At 39.2% G+C, this 18,458-nt stretch overlaps 1 protein-coding gene across 12 annotated transcripts in view; it reads left to right on the top strand.

The window, feature by feature from the left end:
* METTL8 (methyltransferase like 8) overlaps positions 1 to 18,458 on the top strand; it is an 87,264-nt gene that overhangs the window by 61,728 nt on the left and 7,078 nt on the right. For all 12 annotated transcript variants that reach the window (XM_001925591.5, XM_005671965.3, XM_005671963.3 and 9 more), the window contains 3 exons: positions 10,250 to 10,617; positions 12,213 to 12,262; positions 17,967 to 18,030. In XM_001925591.5, the coding sequence (XP_001925626.2) occupies positions 10,250 to 10,617; positions 12,213 to 12,262; positions 17,967 to 18,030 (482 nt within the window). The remainder of the gene's footprint in view (positions 1 to 10,249; positions 10,618 to 12,212; positions 12,263 to 17,966; positions 18,031 to 18,458) is intronic.

Below are 18,458 nucleotides of genomic sequence, written 5' to 3'. Positions count from 1 at the left end.
TCTGACTAGAACCATGAGTTGCAGGTTTGATCCCTGGCCTTGCTCAGTGGGTTAAGGATCTGGCGTTGCCATGAGCTGTGGTGTAGGTCACAGACGTGGCTCACATCTGGCATTGGTATAGGCTGGTTGCTACAGCTCCGATTGGACCCCTAGTCTGGGAACCTCCATAAGCCGTGGGAGCAGCCCTAGAAAAGGCACAAAGTCGAAAAAAAAAAAAAAAATGAACCTGACACCGTGTCTGGGGGGTACAGATTTGATCCCTGGCCTCGCTCAGTAAGTTAAGGGTCTGGTATTGCTACAAGCTGTGGTGTAAGTTGCAGAAGTGGGCTCAGATCCGGCGTGGCTGTGGCTGTGATGGCAGCTGCAGGTGGCAGCTGCAGCTCCAATTCAACCCCTAGCCTGCGAACTTCCATATGCCTCAGTTGTGGCTGTAAAAACAAAAACAAAAAACAAAACATGGTCTATTAATATGGAATTTTATTCAGCCGTAAAAAGAAATGGAATCCCTGTCCCATGCTGTAATTTGAGTGAACCTTGAGGACATTATGTTAAGGAAATAAGCCAGTCAAAAAAGGCAAATTCTGTGATTCCACTTACATGAGGTACCTAAAGTAGTCAGATTCATAGAAACAGAAAGCAGAATGGTGGTTAACAAAGGCTGAGGGGTGGAGGAAACACAGAGTTGTTATTTAATGGGTAGAGTTTTGGATTTGCAGGATGAAAAAGTTCCGGACATCTGTTTCTCAACAATGTAAATATACTTTAACTCTACTGGACTGTTCATTTAAAAATGGTTAAGATGGTAAATTTTATGTTATGTGGTTTTTACCACAATTTTTTTTAAAAAGCACACTGAAAAAAATTTGACCTCTGTCCTTGTCACTGCGTAGCTGGGAACCCACAGACAGTTGGCCCAACCCCTCCACTCTCTAGAGAGGATTTTCTACCTTATTTTTCTTAAATGATTTCTCCTTAAAAAACAGTGTATTGAGGTTCCAGACACACAGAAATTAACACAACTCATAAACTAGTTCTCACAAAACTCAGTGAATTTTCCCAATACCCACATGAAGAAATAGAATATTATCAGTAACCCAGAAACTTCACCATGCTTCGTTTCTATTATTTTCCCAAACCCCTAAAATTCCACAAAGAGCAACCACTATTCTGACTCCTAATGCCATAGATTAGTTTTGCCAGAACACTTGGTCCTGGTCATCATCATTTCTCTCTCTCTTTCCTTTTTTTTTCCCACCTCCCCTTTGGTTGCGCCTGCAGCATAAAGAAATTCCCAGGCCAGGTATCAAACCCACACCACAGCAGTGACAACACCGTATCCTTAACCCCCTGAGCCATCAGGGAACTTCCATCATCATTTCTCAATCACTCTTGTAGCAATATCAGTGTGCCTGTTAAAACAAGAGGCAGCAAACTATGGCTAGGGGCCAAATCCAGCCCACTGCCTGTTTTTATAAATAAAGTTTTATTGGAACACATGCTCACTTGCTAACATTGCCTGTGGCTGCTTTTGAGCTATATAGAGTTGAATAGTTGCAGCAGAGACCTTATGTAGCCCACACAGACTACTTACTATCTGGCCCTTGACAGAAAAAATTTGCCAACCCATGAAATAGAATTTTGTTTCCAGATTGATCAGCTGTCCTGAAACTCCCCAGGGAAAGATGTTCGCATTCTTCTGTGCAAGCCAAGCATAGTGAAAATCACTAATCCCACTGGTAGTTAACTGTTGTTCGGGTGACTTTCGTCTACAATTGAAGCTAAAGTCTGAAGCAAAGGTAGCTGTTGAAACAGCTAATGAGACAGCCCTCCTTAGCTGCCCTTACCCAGTGAAGTGGGCACTGTGGCCCTGTCTTATCTTCTGGCATCATCTGTTGTCCCTCAGAACTCGTTTTCCTTCTTTACCCTAAGCATGAATGTGTCCTGGAGGATGGACAGGAAAGAAGAGCACCTGATCCACAGTGGAACCATTCTATTTTTATGAGCTCCAGCCATGCACTCCCAGAGTGGGATGTGGCCAGGGAGTGTTGGGGTTGGATTTGAGAGTGCATACCAGTGGCAGTTCTGCTTACAAATCAGCCAACATTGCATTCCTTTGCAGGAACTCTGTCACACTATTTCCGAGGAAGTATAATTTTGCTTCTTTGCCAGCAGCTGCACAGACATATTTTCCACATTACTCAAGCTTCTGCTAGTGGCCACCTGGATGTGACAGAGTCAGGCCTAAAGAGAATTAAAAGATATCAGTCATCTTAATTCTTTTCCAGGAAGTTAAAAATTATCCACAGTGTATTTCCTGAGAATATGAAAAACCCAGGATTTTTTTGTCCATACTCTTTTGAATATTTCTATTTAGAACATAAATAGATGAGCAGTGCTGATAATGTTCCCTTTAAGTGCTCTTGTACATGGCTGCCTATTTTGGCCTATTTATGTTAACAATGAACTTGAGTGAAGCTAATGAGAAGGTTATTTTCAGGCCTTGGAAACCACAGTAAAGGAAAAATGACAGTTCCCACAGAACCATAATGTGACTGAAATAGAAAGGTGGTGACTGGCCTCTTTCTATAGAAGCAGGAAAAGCAGGCTGGAGAGGACTGAGGATATTGCTTTGAAGCATTTGGTTTGCTTATTAGCATGTCCAGTCCCTTTCTGATCAAGCCTTCTGGCTGCCTTGGAGACACAGAACAAAAGAGTCCATTTCAGAATGACTCAGAGGGATCAAGGCTTCTGCTGGGTCCCCTCTGCGTCCCGCCTTAACACTGCTCAGTGCAGTGGACTTCATACATGCCGTGCATGTTGGAGAACGGCTGCTCCAAGGAGAGGACCACACGACGAGGATGCTGTTTCCTCACCCTTAAGCAAAGTTGCACAGAGCAGCAACTGAGGCTGCCGTGAGGGTGGCAAAGAAAGCAAACTTGTGTCCTCAGGAACTATGTTGAGTAACAGGACATTACAGTGAGAGCACACATCTACCCACCCCCCCAGTCCAATGTCTGCCAGGGATGATCAGCCTGCTAGTCTGCAGAAGCCCTAGGTGAGACTTCTAATTTGATACTTAACATCTCTGATGAATATGGGTCAGGGTGAATAGATGCACTTAAAAGCTCTACTCCCAGACATTGTGAAAACCCAGAGGAAGCTCTGACCCGTTTCTTCTCCCAGTGCTCCTGTTAACTACCATCTCTTCTTATCCAGCAGGGTCCTAAGTCTTTGCAAGAGCCAGTTTCGTCCATCGTAGTATTCCAGTTGGAGATTAGTATACGGCATTACCACTGTTCATTGATTTTGTCTTCCTTATTTTAGTGCCGCTGGGAGGAAATACAGGTTGTTCTTCCAGGCTGGCCAGCTCTCTGGCACATTTCTTTTGGTCTCTGTGTGTGTCAGTCTCTCCTGTCACTCCCATTTCCCATTTCTCACCTATTGTCTCAGCTGTTGGTGAGAACTGAAGTCAGGAAACACCCTCACAATTCTGAAAATAAGAACCTATCCATCACAAATGAGACAGTCTTTTGCTGTACAATGGTTGACATTTCAATCTGTGATTAAAATGTATAGCATCCAAGCTCTGATTAGCAATATTTCTTTCAATTAGATGCCCAGATTAATGATTTTTAATTCCACATTTCCTTTGGGTAATTTATTTTAAATTTTATAATAGCTCAGGTTTCTTTTTAGAGCAGATTAATGCAGAGACATGAGAAAGATATATTTGGCAGTTTTTGAGTTAACATGATTATATTTTATAATTTCCTAAAAACATCTCCAGTGTGTTATATCTCAGCTGGTTACTTAGCAAATGTAATGGGTTTCTAAAACTTAATAACAGCTGCTATGTTTGCTTTAAAATACTGTTGTAAATAACCATCTACCTAGATTGAGTTACCTATGTCAAGGGAATAGTAAGAGAATCCATCCCACTATACCTTCCTTTGTGGGTACTTCACCATTTGAGGGTGTCCTGTGTGAAAAAACAAAACAGAGAGTAGCTAAGTGTTTTGTGTGCTGATAAGTTTAGGGCAGTTGATTATAGGTCAGCTTTGGTTGTTTAAAATTTCATACAGTGCTCTTAGAAATATACTTTAAATTTCATAACTTCAAGAGTTTTCTTTTATTAGACAGTGTCATGTGGAAATTTCCAACTTTGAGAGCTCAGGTATTTGTGTAACTGATGTGCAGAAATGACTTTAAATTGCCTTTTGTTACATTGCAACTTAGAATAAATTTTCATAATTCATATTAATCATATCATAGATGTCAGAGATATAAATGGTTTAATTCAATTTCTAAGTTGTGATATTCAGTGTGATTCAGGGTGAGTTCTGAATATTTAAGTATGGTTACTGTGTCATATTCCTTCTTCCCCTCAGCAGTATTGAATTTAATAAATAAATAAATGAGAAGTTGCTTCATTTGTCTGTGTGTGAACAAATCACTACATCCGTTTTACTGCCGTTGAGCAGTTAACTCTGAATTGGCAAACTAGGAAAGGAAAAAGGAAAAAATGCTCCTCCAGGAAAAATTCATCATTAATATACCTGTTTAGAAAATCAGTTGGACAAGAGAAAACAGAGCAGATTTCTCCACACTATACTCTTTTATCATTATAATGGCCTGCACTTGAGATGAGTGAACAGCAGGTTTAAACTCAGTTTTTCACTCATGGTCAGGAAAGTCACTCTTTCAGTTTCCCTGTTATCACAAATACTCTTGCAGTTCAGGAAATTAAATCATGCTAGAGGTGTTTACCTTGTCTCATAACCATAATCATGAGTTTGTTTGAGCTTCCATGGAGTCTCAGAAGCTGTTACATTTTACTGGGAAGTGTGGAGTTGCCAGCATTAATTGAAGGTGCTGCTGAAAGCACAACTTTAAAAAGAAAGACAAAACAAAGTTCCAGTCCCTTAGCCTTTATCCCAGCCCATCCTGTTTTGTTTGTTTTGTTGCTGTCCCACAAACCCAGCTATTTGCATAGAGCATTGTATGTTCCCATTGCTTGTCATAATTTCATCCTACAACCTTGCATAGTTTATATTTTATATAACACAAATCGGGTTTAATTCATTCTGTATTTCTTTTCTTTTTTTTTTTTTGCCTTTTCTAGGGCCGCTCCCATAGCATGTGGAGGTTCCCAGGCTAGGGGTCAAATTGGAGCTGTAGCTGCCGGCCTACGCCAGAGCCACAGCAACGCGGGATCCGAGCCACAGCCACGTCTGCAACCTACACCACAGCTCAAGGCAATGCCGGATCCTTAACCCACTGAGCAAGGCCAGGGATCTAACCCAAAACTTCATGGTTCCTAGTCGAATTCGTTAACCACTGAGCCACGACGGGAATTCTTCATTCTGTATTTCTGATCTGTTTTTTATGTAGGTCCACTCCAGTCAGCATTATTTTTACTATTTGTTTATACTAATTATAAGTCACACTAAGGTGGTAATTTCAACTTGATGCTTCATAACGAGAGGAAAAGATAGAATTAGGAAAACAGTATTTTCAGAGGTATTTTGGAGGGGGTTAATCTTGGTTTTTGTCCTAGGAAGGCAATATAGTATAATAGTTAAGAGCATGAAGTCAGAAAGACTTGGTTCAAGTCCTGGCTCTGCTGGATGACCTTGGGCAAATTTTTTATCCTCTCTGACCGTGAACTTCTTTGTCTGTAAATCAAAATAATATGTCTATCTGAGAGGTATTATTAGGACTGAATGGGAAAAAGTAAAGCATTGGACATGCCTGGCACAAAATAAACACTTAGTGCATGCTATTGTTATTTTTAATGCTGCTGTTGTTGGTATAATGATTTATGGACTTGTTTGGTTTTTTTCCCTCCTAATTCCTGAGTGGGAAATACTTGAAAAAGACTTGAAAGTGTGTATACTCGCGGACCTTGACTGTTGTCTCCTAATAGTAATCAGGTCCTTTTTAAAGATTGGACAGCCTAGGGTTGAATTTAGGTGCTTGATATATTTGGTATCTGAACCAGATCCCAGTCACCTCACTGCAGATTCATTTTCTTTATGAACTGTAGAAATTAAAACAGTAGTAGAGGCTCATTTTTATGATAGTAATCTGATCCAAGATTTTGCAGTTTGTAGAACTGATAATGTTTAATGTTCATAAATTCACGGGATTTAATATGAAAGTACATAGACTTTTTAGAGCTTGAACATAGAGATACTCTAATTCAACTACCCCATCAAATGAAGAAGCTCTTCAGGCAAGTAGAATGAAGAATTCAACCCTGATTCTTTATCTTTGTGTAAGATATAGCCAAAGCTTTGCAAAAGACAGACCTCAAAATTGTCAAATTGTCACCATCACTGCAGGTTTTCATCTGATTGTTACAAATGACAATAAAATAAATTTTAGATTTGCAATCACTGTATAGACCGTTCTGTGTGGCTGTTTTCTCTCAATATTATTATTCTTTTAGTTGCTATGTAAGATTACTCTTGTTTTGACATGCATGGTTCACTTGGTCATTCCTATGTTGTTGGCTGTTTGAGTTATTTCCACTTTTTCTTATTATAAATAGCACTGTTATGAACATCTTTCCTTTCAAGTTACTCCCCTGCTGTTGTTCCTACTGTCTATCCCTCCTTCCCCTCCATTAATTCTTAGGGGAATATTTCCACAAAATCATCAAGGTATAGTATTACTTTCTAGTTACTGATAGTTAGGTTCAAACTCACTTCACAAGTAGCTTAGTATTGGAAACTCAGATAATAGAGATTTGACTAAATATAGGTCTTCTTAGGTGGTTGCTTTTTATTAAGCAGAAAAATCTTTTACCACCGTAGAGTAAGTTACAAATAGAGTTTTTAAAAGTAAAAGGAAGATGAGAAGGTATAAGAAGACCTTGGGAAACTTGACAGTTTCCTAATTCCTCCTGAGTCAGAATGTGGTTTTGTTTTCTTACATAGTATATCAGGTACACTCCAATTTTTTAAAGTAGAGATAGAACTATATTAAAGATAGACAATATTTTTAGATTACCAAAAATAGGCTTCCTCCCATTAGGGCAGATGTGAGCGTGTTTTGTTCTTCAGCATCACATAATTCTTTTGTTACAAAAATATACTTTCATTTCTCAGACTTTAAATGCAGATGGGAGTTTCTGTCTTTATAGTGGTCCTGCTGCCAGATACAGTTCAGCCTGGATGGGAAGGAAGTCTTGCGGCCACATGGGTGGAGGTCCATGATACAAGGCCATAAAGATTAAAGTGGAAAGAAAGAGAAAACTACAAGGGCTTCAGGATGGGGTTCTCTAACAGAGATGAACTGCTTATTCTGAGGGGTAGGGGCTTCTTTAAAATTATGAAAGAAACGAGACTATTGGTTTCAGTTGTGGTTTATATTTGGAATAAATAGTAATTTCACATGGATCAAAATTCAAATGAAAATTCTTCCTCAAACCCTGGTACCCAGTCACTCAGTTCCACTCTTTAGAGGCAACCTGTATTAGTAATTATGTGACTATCCTTTCAGAAGTATTCTGTCCATATACCAGCAAATATGTGTATATACATACATACATGACTGTTTTTATGTGAATGTCCACGCATATATTCTTTTTCTTTTTGTTCTAACAAATGGTTGCATCATATACATAATGTTTTACACTTTGCTTTCTCACCTAACATTAAGTCTTAGAAACTACGCTATATCAATGGAAGTTTTGTTTTTGCTTTTGTTTTCTTGAAGGCACTTTAAAAACATCCTGTGTCAAGTTTGGGATTAGCATATGCACACTGTAGTATATGGAACTATGGTATAGCACAGGGAACTCTACCCAGCATTCTGTGATAATCTATGTGGCAAAAGAATCTGAAAAAGAATGGATATGTGTATATGTATATGTATAACTGAATCACTTTGTTGTACAGCAGAAATGATCACAACATTGTAAATAAACTATATTTCAATAAAACTTAAAAAAATGTCCTGTGCCTACACTGGGTGAAAGTTTTTTTTTGTTTTTTTTTATCTTTCTGCCATTTTCTTGGGCCGCTCTTGCGGCATATGGAGGTTCCCAGGCTAGGGGTCAAATTGGAGCTGTAGCTGCTGGCCTGCACCAGAGCCAGAGCAACGTGGGATCTGAGCCGCATCTGCAACCTACACCACAGCTCAAGGCAACACCAGATCCTTAACCCACTGAGCAAGGGCAGGGATTGAACCCGCAACCTCATGGTTCCTAGTCGGATTCGTTAACCACTGAGCCACGACAGGAACTGCTGGGTGAAAGTAATTCTTAACCCAGGGATTAGGCCTGGTATATATTAGTATCCAGTAAATGTTTGTTGAATGAATGAGTGAGAGAGTGAGTGAATTAATGATTTTATTAATTTAAGCTAGAGATAGAAAGAGGCAGAAAGCTAAGAACTACTTGAAGTTCTGATACTGTGGACCTAACCCTGATGGTGGGACCCAGGGTAATCTAAGGGATGACATCACAAAATGCATATCTTTTTAAAAAATGCATTAGAAATTCTCTTCAGGCTTCATACTAGAAAGTGTCAGTAAGAAGAGATGCCTCTGGAGGTGAGGGAAGAATGGAGTTATGGGGATGGCCCCTAGATTTCAGGAGTCAGGATACGTGGTCCTGGTTCTGTTGTGACAGGGCTCCAGGACCTGGAACAAGTGGGCTCATCTCTTTGTGCTGTCCTTTCTTCAGATATGAAACAAGAGTGTTGGAATAGATTATATCAGTGGGCTATTCTAACTCTAAGATTGTGTCATTTATCTATCTATTTATTAATTTATAGGGCTGCACCAGCAGCATATGTAAGTTCCTAGGCTAGGGCTCCAGTTGGAGCTGCAGCTACCAGCCCACGCCACAGCCACAGCAATGCCAGATCCAAGCTGACCCTGCGACCTACACCACAGCTCACACTGTAGCCTTAACGCACAAAGCAGGGCCAGGGATCGAATCTGCATCCTCACAGATACTAGTCAGGTTCATTACCACTGAACCACAATGGGAACTCCTCTAAGATTATGTCATTTATAATTCCAGTTTCGTGTCTGCTTACCAGTTTGCACAGGCATTTGTCATGTTGAAACTGCATTTACAGAGACAAAAAAGATGAGGTATCCTTTGTCTAAGGCAATAAAAAGCCTTGGGGATTACTGATAAAATTTGATTATTGGAGTTCCCGTCGTGGCTCAGTGTTTAACGAACCCAACCAGGAACCATGAGGTTGCAGGTTTGATCCCTGGCCTCGCTCAGTGGGTTAAGGATCTGGCGTTGCCCTGAGCTGTGATGTAGGTCGCAGATGCGGCTTGGATCCTGTGTTGCTGTGGCTGTGGCATAGGCCAGCAGCTACAGCTCCGATTCAGCCCCTAGCCTGGGAATCTCTATATGCTGTGGGTGTGGCCCTAGAAAAGATAGACGACAAAAAAAAAAAAAAAAAAAATTGATTACTAAGATTCCAGGATTAGACTATAGAAAGTAGTTTGCTATGATTATATTCCTCACAAAAATTTATTGGCTAAACTATAAAGACAGAAGCAAATTTACAGATGTAGTCCTAAATACCCCACACATTGACACATTTTAAGAGGATTAAGGGAGTTCCCGTCGTAGCTCAGTGGTTAACGAATCCAACTAGGAACCATGAGGTTGCAGGTTCGATCCCTGGCCTTGCTCAGTGGGTTAACAATCCGGCATTGCCTTGAGCTGTGGTGTGGGTCACAAACATGGCTTGGATCCCGCATTGCTGTAGCTCTGGTGTAGGCTGGCGGCTACAGCTTCAATTCGACCCCTAGCCTGGGAACCTCCATGTGCTGCAGGAGCTGCTCAAGAAAAGGCAAAAAGACAAAAAAAAGAAAAAAAAAAGGATTAGTACTCTAGTTTTTTTTTAATACTCTGTAGTTTTAATCTTTAGGAGGTTAAATAAGATAAAAATTATGAATAGTAGTAAATATAATTGTTTTATATGATAAACAGTATATGTAATATATTTAATTATTAAATGTATTTAGTTATTAAAATAGTAACTAGTAGGAGTTCCTTTGTGGCTTAGCAGTAATGAACCCAGCTTGTATCCATTAGGAAGTGGGTTCAAGATCCATTGTTGTCACTGCAGTGGCTCTGGTTATTGCTGTGACACAGGTTTGATCCCTGGCCCAAAAGCTTACGTATGCTGTGGGCGCAGCCAGAAAAAAAATACAGTTACTAGCAGTAAATATAATTTATAGTAAAATAAATCTTTTTTTCCCTTTATTTTAGTTAAGTATGAAAATGAAGCTAGTAAATATTGGGACACATTTTACAAGATTCATAAGAATAAGTTTTTCAAAGATCGTAATTGGCTATTGAGGGAATTTCCTGAAATTCTTCCAATCAATCAAAATACTGAAGAGAAGACGAAAGAATTACCACAGGATCATGTAAAAATGAATGCTCCAAATTGTTTCTCAAGAATGTACTGCACTACTGTGCCTGAAGAAAAAAATTATAAAAAAATTTCTGGCTTATCTGATGGTCAAAGCAAAGCAGGATCTGATTTTTCCAACCTCGATTCTAAAGAAGACAGAAAAGGACCTTCGAAGACTGAATTGTTTCCTGGTAGCAATGCCACTTTCAGAATCCTAGAGGTACTGTACCACAGGGGCAAAATTTTTTTAATGTAACATTCCATATTACTTCATTAACAATCCATTTTTTTTAGGGGGAAAATGATCAAGTCTAACTAAGTGTTCATGTACTTTTGTACATAAAAATTATTTAGGGGATTTATATCTTAGGTTTTGATTTGTAGTTGTAAATTTTTTTCTAACTTGTCTTTTAATTTCTAACTTAAAGGCAGTTTTAAATACCAATAAAGTTTTGCCTTTAATTTCTAACTCTTACTTCTTAGGTGAGATAGAAATAAGTGAGGTATATGATTTGCTATGTAGACCTGGATTTTCTTTTTTAAAAAAACAAAGCTGGAGTTCCCGTCGTGGCGCAGTGGTTAACGAATCCGACTAGGAACCATGAGGTTGCAGGTTCGATCCCTGGCCTTGTTCAGTGGGTTAAGGATCTGGCATTGCCGTGAGCTGTGGTGTAGGTTGCAGGCACAGCTCGTATCCCGCGTTGCTGTGGCTGTGGCGTAGGCCGGTGGCTACAACTCCGATTCGACCCCTAGCCTGGGAACCTCCACACGCTGCGAGAGCAGCCCAAGAAATGGCAAAGAGACAAAAAAAAAAAAAAAAAAGCTTTTCCTTCTGATCATAAAGGTAGTGTATATTGATCACAGAGAATTTGTTAAAAGAGTAGGGAAGAGAAATAATAAAATTGTCTACGATCCTATAAACAAGGATTTAACTATTGTTAATATGTAACTGACTTTTTCTCCTTTTATTTATACTGTTTTACATAGTTGAGCTGTGCTGTACCTGCATTTTGGGGTTTTGCTTTGTTTCTTTTTAATATTATAAGCAATTTTCTTTCTATCTTTAAAAATTCTCTATAAACATTTTCATGGCTGCAAAATACTTTACTGTGTGGAGTACTGTAATTCTTCTTATCTGTTTTTACTTGACTGGGCATTCGAATTGTTTTCAGGTTTTCTACAGCAAATGTCTTTGAGTATAGACTTTTCTGCATTTTCCTTTATTATTTGGGTTCAATTTACTAGTTCATAATTTATTAAAACTTTTAATGCTGTTAAAATATATTGCCAAACTGCTTTGTAAGAAATTGTACTGATACCCATTCATAGCAAATGTAGGTCTTTTTCATCATACCCTCATTGATTGGAATAGTCTTATTTTAGTGCTTTCTGCTTTGTTAGACAAGAATTATACCTTGTTTCAATTTGCATTTCTCTGATTGTTGAATAGGTCACATAGTTCTTCATATGTTTAGAAGCCATTTACATTTCTTTTGTCTTCTGTTTATTTCCTTTATCAGTTTTTTTTTTAAATGAGCTCTTTGAATCATATTTAATGCAGATTTTTTTTCAGTGTGTTGGTCACCTTTTAATTTGGTTTATTTTGGGGTTTGGATGTATAAAAATTTTAAATATTTCCATAGTCAAATAATTTCTCAGTACGTATTATTCTTGTGATTTATTCCATTGCTTTTGAATTTTGAAAACTATACCCAGAGAGCCAGTAAATATCTTTTAGGGTTTTTTTAATTAAAAATCTGACATGGGTGAAGAAAATTTAACTTTTTTTCATATTTGTTTATTTTTTGATTTTAGGTTGGCTGTGGTGCTGGGAATAGTGTTTTTCCAATTCTGAACACTCTGCAGTGAGTTTTACTAGAGTTTTTTCCTACAAGATTTTACATATATATATGGGATGTGGAGAAATTCTGGGAAAATGTTGTCCTGTATATGCCTGTAGTGCTCTTATTCCCATGTAAACAATGACTAAAGTAAATTTCAATAGAAGTCTTAGGGTCTAATTTCATGTGAACTGGGAATTACTCTGAAAATAATGTTTTACAGGCATGGCTTGTCCACCATGAGTTAAAGTCATTTTTTCAGCTTATGTTTGTGTGGATAAGGGAATAAGAAAAGACCAAGAGATTTGATCCTTCTGCTAAGCTGGGAATTGCTGAACTTCAGAGATTTATTTGCTCCTCCAGGATACTTAGGTATCGTCTTACACATAGAGAATTGAGTTTAGAGTTTACGCTTTATTTGGGGTAAGCATTATACTCACTTTATACTCATTTTATTTGACATGACTTTTGGAGTCACACCTGGTATAAAAACTTCCTGCGTCAAATGACTGTAGACTTGAAATTGTTTGGAATTATAGCACTTAATCCTAAGATTCAAAAATGCAGAAGTGGCTGATAGGAACAGAGATGTTCTCCTGACCTGCCCTTCCTGTTCACCACCTCACCTATGCATTTTACTAGGTAACAAGGAAGACACACCTCAATAAACTTCAGCACATTTGACCTATGGCTGGTCTGTCAGGACCTATTCTTTTTTTTTTAAGTTTACACAGTAGCTTTCCCATTATTTTTCCATGACAAAATAAACATAAGCACATCATAGAACATGTCCATTAGGTGAAAGATCGGGGGCAGGAGGGCCTAACCCATTCTTCCCACATCATAGCATAGCTCTTGACAGAATTTTTATTATTGTTTCTTTCAGTCTTTTCACTACGCATATTTTTAAATTTAAGAATGCCTTTTTGGAGTCCTCTTTTTTTTTGTTTTGTTTTGTTTTGTTTTTGTCTTTTTGCCATTTCTAGGGCCACTCCCGCAGCACATGGAGGTTCCCAGGCTAGGGGTCAAATCAGAGCTGTAGCTGCCAGCCTACACCACAGCCACAGTAACGCAGGATCTGAGCTGCATCTGCAGCCCAACCACAGCTCAAGGCAACACCGGATCCTTAACCCACTGAGCAAGGCCAGGGATCGAACCCACAACCTCATGGTTCCTAGTTGGATTCGTTAACCACTGAGCCATGATGGGATGGAGTTCTCTTGTGATGCAGCAGGTTAAGTATCTAGCATTGTCACTGCAGCAGTTTGGGTTGCTGCTGTGGTGTGGTTTCCATCCCTGGCCCAAGAACTTCCATATGACACAGGCCTGGCCAAAAAAAAAAGATTTCCTTATTAAAAAAATGTACATTGTGAAAATGTAAAAGCATTCAGAAAAAAATGTACATTGTGAAAATGTAAAAGCATTCAATGGATTCTCATATACCCACCACCTTGATGCAGCAGTTATTAACATTAAAGCCAACATGATACTTCATTTTTAAATACTTATGATGAATCTCCAAAAATTAGGATATTCTTCATTACTCTTATAAACCTAATATAATATAAATATTAATAATTCCCTAGGAGTTCCCATCATGGCTCAGTGGTTAACGAATACGACCAGGAACCATGAGGTTGCAGGTTCCTGGCCTTGCTCAGTGGGTTAAGGATCCGGCGTTGCTGGGAGCTGTGGTGTAGGTTGCACAGCTCGGATCCCGCGTTGCTGTGGCTCTGGCATAGGCTGGCGGCTACAGCTCCGATTCGACGCCTAGCCTGGGAACCTCCATGTGCCATGGGAGAGGCCCAAGAAATGGCAAAAAGACAAAAAAAAAAAAAAAGAATTCCCTAATATCATCAAATTACCAGTTAAAGTGGTTAGCCAGAAGTGATGCTGGCCAGTCTGCAGTTCTGAATGGCCTTTCTCTTTCAGGATTTATTTTCTTTGTTTTTCCTTTTCCAATTTCTGGGCCAAATTTCCTGTTCTTTTACACCACATAGCCACATCCCTTCACCCCAGTGACCTCTGAACTTGTAATACACACAAATCTACTACATTGACAGTTGATTATGTGTTTACTTTATGACTCAACTCAGGCTATATTTAGCATGTCATTTCTTTTATGTCTTTTCTCTCCAACCACTGTTTATATATTCCTTGAGGAAGAGAGTGTATTTTACTCTAATCTGATTTTCCAGGTAGCCTAACAGTACAATATAGTTAGATAGAGCTCAGTATATACTGACTGATTAGTATCTCTGATTTCCCACTTGTCATTTGTATTTTTTGCTTCCTACTTCTCTCTCCAACTAATAATTCAAGCTCCTCCTTCCTCACCCCCTGACTTTTTTTTGTGGCTGTGTCTTTTTTGCCTCATATCCATATTTTAGAAGTCGTGTAGCTCAAAAACCTGAGATAATTAATTCACTTTTAAAAAGAAACCAGTGATTAGCCTTCCAAAGGGAGTATTAGACTTTTTTTCCCTACCAAAGAAATTATGTTTTATTACTTTTAGAGCGTATAGGAGTAATGTGTTACATTTTCAGAATATTTTACCGTAATTAGACCTCTGAAATTGATTGGTTTTATCATTCTCCAAGGATCATTTAATTCTTAAGCCCCCTGCCAAGATAGTGCTTGGTGGTGTGGTGGTGGCAGTGATATTTACACCTGTTTGCTGGGAAAAGGGCCAAGGCAGTCAGCTGATTTTACAGAAGATCTCTGGAAAGTCATTGGGTGGTCACAAGACTTCAACTTGGGTTGCTGATGCAATGGCAATTCCGCCTCAGAGGTCATGCTGCTGTCTGGGTAGGACACATGGCAGATGGCACATGCTTTCCTTTAGCTACTAGACTATTCTATATTTTGTGGGTGTTCAGTAACCACTGCCTGAAGGTAGACTGCATACCTTTCATAATGAGCTACATGTGCCAGTGTCCCAAAAAGGTATTTTGAGCTCTATGGAAGTTTTTACAGACCCATGTTAAGTTCTTCAGTTTTTAAGTTCATTGGATGATCTGCTCTCCTGGAAGGCAAAGGCAGATCATTCAATGATGATGACATTAATAGTGATGACGACGATAATAAGAATGACTAACATTTATCAGGTGCTTACTCTGAGTCAGGCACCTTTCTGGAAACTTTACCTTATGAGTCCATTCAATCCTCACAACCGCCTTAGATGCCATATTTATCTCTGTTTTAAATATGAAGAAACCGGGAGTTCCCATTGTGGCTCAGCAAGTTACAAACCCAGCTAGTATTCATGAAGTAGAGGGTTGGATCTCTGGCCTCACTCAGTGGGTTAAGGATCCAGCATTGCCATGGGCTGTGGTGTAGGTCACAGATGCGGCTCAGATCTGGTGTTGCTGTAGCTGTGGTGTCAGCCAGCAGCTGCAGCTCCAATTTGACCCCTAGCCTGGGAACTTCCATATGCCGCAGTTAATGGCCCCTAAAAAGCAAAAATAAAATTAAATTAAATTAAAATTAAAAATTAAAAAAAAAATAAAGATGAAGAAACCAATTACAGAGAAATTAGGTAACTATTCCATGGTCACCCAACTAAGTAGTAGGGTCAGGATTCAACCTTAAGCAGTCTGATTTCAGAGCCCTTGCCTTCAGCCATCATACCACATAATACTACATGCATATTGAGGACATTTCAAACATGTGTGACCACCCAACAAATTGTGAGTCACAAATGTGTGAATTTCATAGGAAACAATAAGGACATATGCTGCAATAAAGCACTATTTTTATATGGGGTGGTTGAGAAAAGACAAGCAGCACAAGTTTTAACTTTGATTCATTACTGGTTAACTTTTCATGGCCAAATCCTATTCCTCAAATGTTAATTTATTTGCACAGATCATAATGCAAATCCCTAGAGCCATGGAATAAATGAGTTATACACGAATGTAGTATTCATCAATGAGTAGTGTTTAGGAGTGTAATGTGAGTCGGGGTGCGATTCTGCTACATGCATGCTTGTGCTTGTATTCCATATTTATTTAGAAGTCTCGTCACTGAAATGCCTCCTGAATCAAATTAGAAGTTCTAATCATGTGCTTCAAAGCCCATCTTTTTCTCCTACAACATTCTGGGCTCTTGGGATCCACAATGCTTCCCATCCCTGGCATGTGACTCCCACCTCTAAAAAACCCTTTCCCCTTTTCCCCGCTTAGCTAGCAGTGCCATCCCCCTCCGTCAAAATTCTTAAGACTTTCACCTCAGGATGCTTGCCCTATCCATACTTCTGTAGACATTTATATGTCCCCAGCTAGGCTGTAAAACCCATAAGAGCCAGGACCGTACTTTTAATTACTGTTTTAAGGACACACTGATCTCTTTCTGTGATTCATATACACTGCTAAGCAAGATGATGCAAGGATTCTTTGATAATAGCATACAAGATATGATCAAGAAGGCTACTCACCCACAAAATTCAGAACACAGTTGACCCTTGAGTAATGAGTGGAGGTTAATCCATGAATAATTTATTGTCGACCCTTTATTTGTGGTTCCTCTGTAGCTGCAACCAAGGGCCATGTAGCGTTTACTATTGAAAAATATCTGCATGTAAGTGGGCCTGCAAAGTTCAAGCCTATGTTGTTCAGGGGACAACTGTATATGTCTGCCCATTAGTAACCATGGCTCAGCCATTGTTCCTGGATTTCAGATAAAGGCTAAATAGAACTTGTCTGAGTTCAGTGGAGGTCAATTAAAATTAGTCAAGATTTTCATACGGATAAATAGTACCACTCCCCCCCCAAAAAAAACCCTGAATTTGTTTACTTTATTTAGAATATATGAGTCTCAGAGAAGCTAAGTCTAATGCAGTGTTTATAAGTGGCAGTGAGTTCCCTGGTGGCTCAGTAGGTTAAGGATCCAGCTTTGTCACTGTCATGGCATGGATTCAGTCTCCAGCCCAGAACTTCTGCATGCCATGGGAGTGGCCCCCCAAAAAGTGGCAAGTGCAGGATTTAAACACAGATTTAAGTGGTTCCCAAATCCTGTACTCTTACTATTTCCTTAGTTTCATTTATTAGTTTGTATTCTCATGCTTGGTACATATATGAGGCTCAATAAAAGTTTGAAAATAACTTGAAAAGATAACAAAAAGTTAACATACTGGTGTTTTATTATTTTATTAACATTTAATAGCACATAAATAAAACTTCTAAAAATGTATATGTGTGTGTTTATATTTATCATCATCATCATTAGTACATCGAGCTTCCATGAGAGGCCCGGGGCAAATGAGTTGCACACACAGAAAGAGGGCACAGGAGTTTGAAAAGGGAAGAACTTAGCTAAGCTAAGAGGGGTTACAGGCCATGCTGGCTAGAGGCAGAGAAGAAAGAGAGCCTGTGGGCGGTAGGAGGAAAATTGAGCGATGCCAATGGATGGCTTTGGAAGTTTCCCACGTGAGAGCATGATGGGATAGAGGACAGGTAGGCCCAAGTAATGGAGGGCCTTAAAACCAGGACAGGAATTTGAAAGTTACCCTGTAATTGGTAAGTGTTTGAGACAATGCTGGTTCAGAAATAACATGCAGACACCCACACGTCACTATACAGTATCTAAAAAGAGGAAATGATAAGCCAAGAGTCATTCACAATTCTATTGAAGAAACACTTTTTAACAAGTTCAGACCTATAGTTTTCTTTCTTCTTTAGCTGTAGCATATCTGGACTCTTATGTTTAAATATTTCTTCCATTCTCATAGGAATACTCCAGAGTCCTTTCTTTATTGTTGTGATTTTGCTTCTGGAGCTGTGGAACTAGTAAAGGTATGCCTTATATTTTCTTTAAAGAGACCTATATTTTTAAAAATCTAATTTATTTGCTGTTGAGGTGGATTTTTTAATGTTATATCTGTGACCATTTTTAACTGAGCTGTTACTATTTCTGTGAATCATATCATCAGCTGACGGCTAAGATATTATCCTAAAACAATAGTCGTTGTCTTAGATTTAACATAGAGTTCAAGGGAGTGGTACACATAGAAAGGCCAACAGCTGGAGCTCTGTCATGACTCAGTGGAAATAAATCTGACTAGCATCCATAAGGATGGCCTCACTCAGTGGCTTGGGGATCCAACTTTGCCATGAGCTGTGGTATAGGTTGCAGTTGATGCTCTGACCCTGAGTTGCTGTGGCTGAGGCTGCTGTGGCTGAGGCGTAGACTGGCAGCTGCAGCTCTGACCCAGCCCCTAGCC

Source organism: Sus scrofa, chromosome 15 (genome assembly GCF_000003025.6).
Source record: "Sus scrofa isolate TJ Tabasco breed Duroc chromosome 15, Sscrofa11.1, whole genome shotgun sequence".
Taxonomy (NCBI): Eukaryota; Metazoa; Chordata; class Mammalia; order Artiodactyla; family Suidae; genus Sus; species Sus scrofa.
This window is presented reverse-complemented; position numbering and strand designations above follow the sequence as displayed.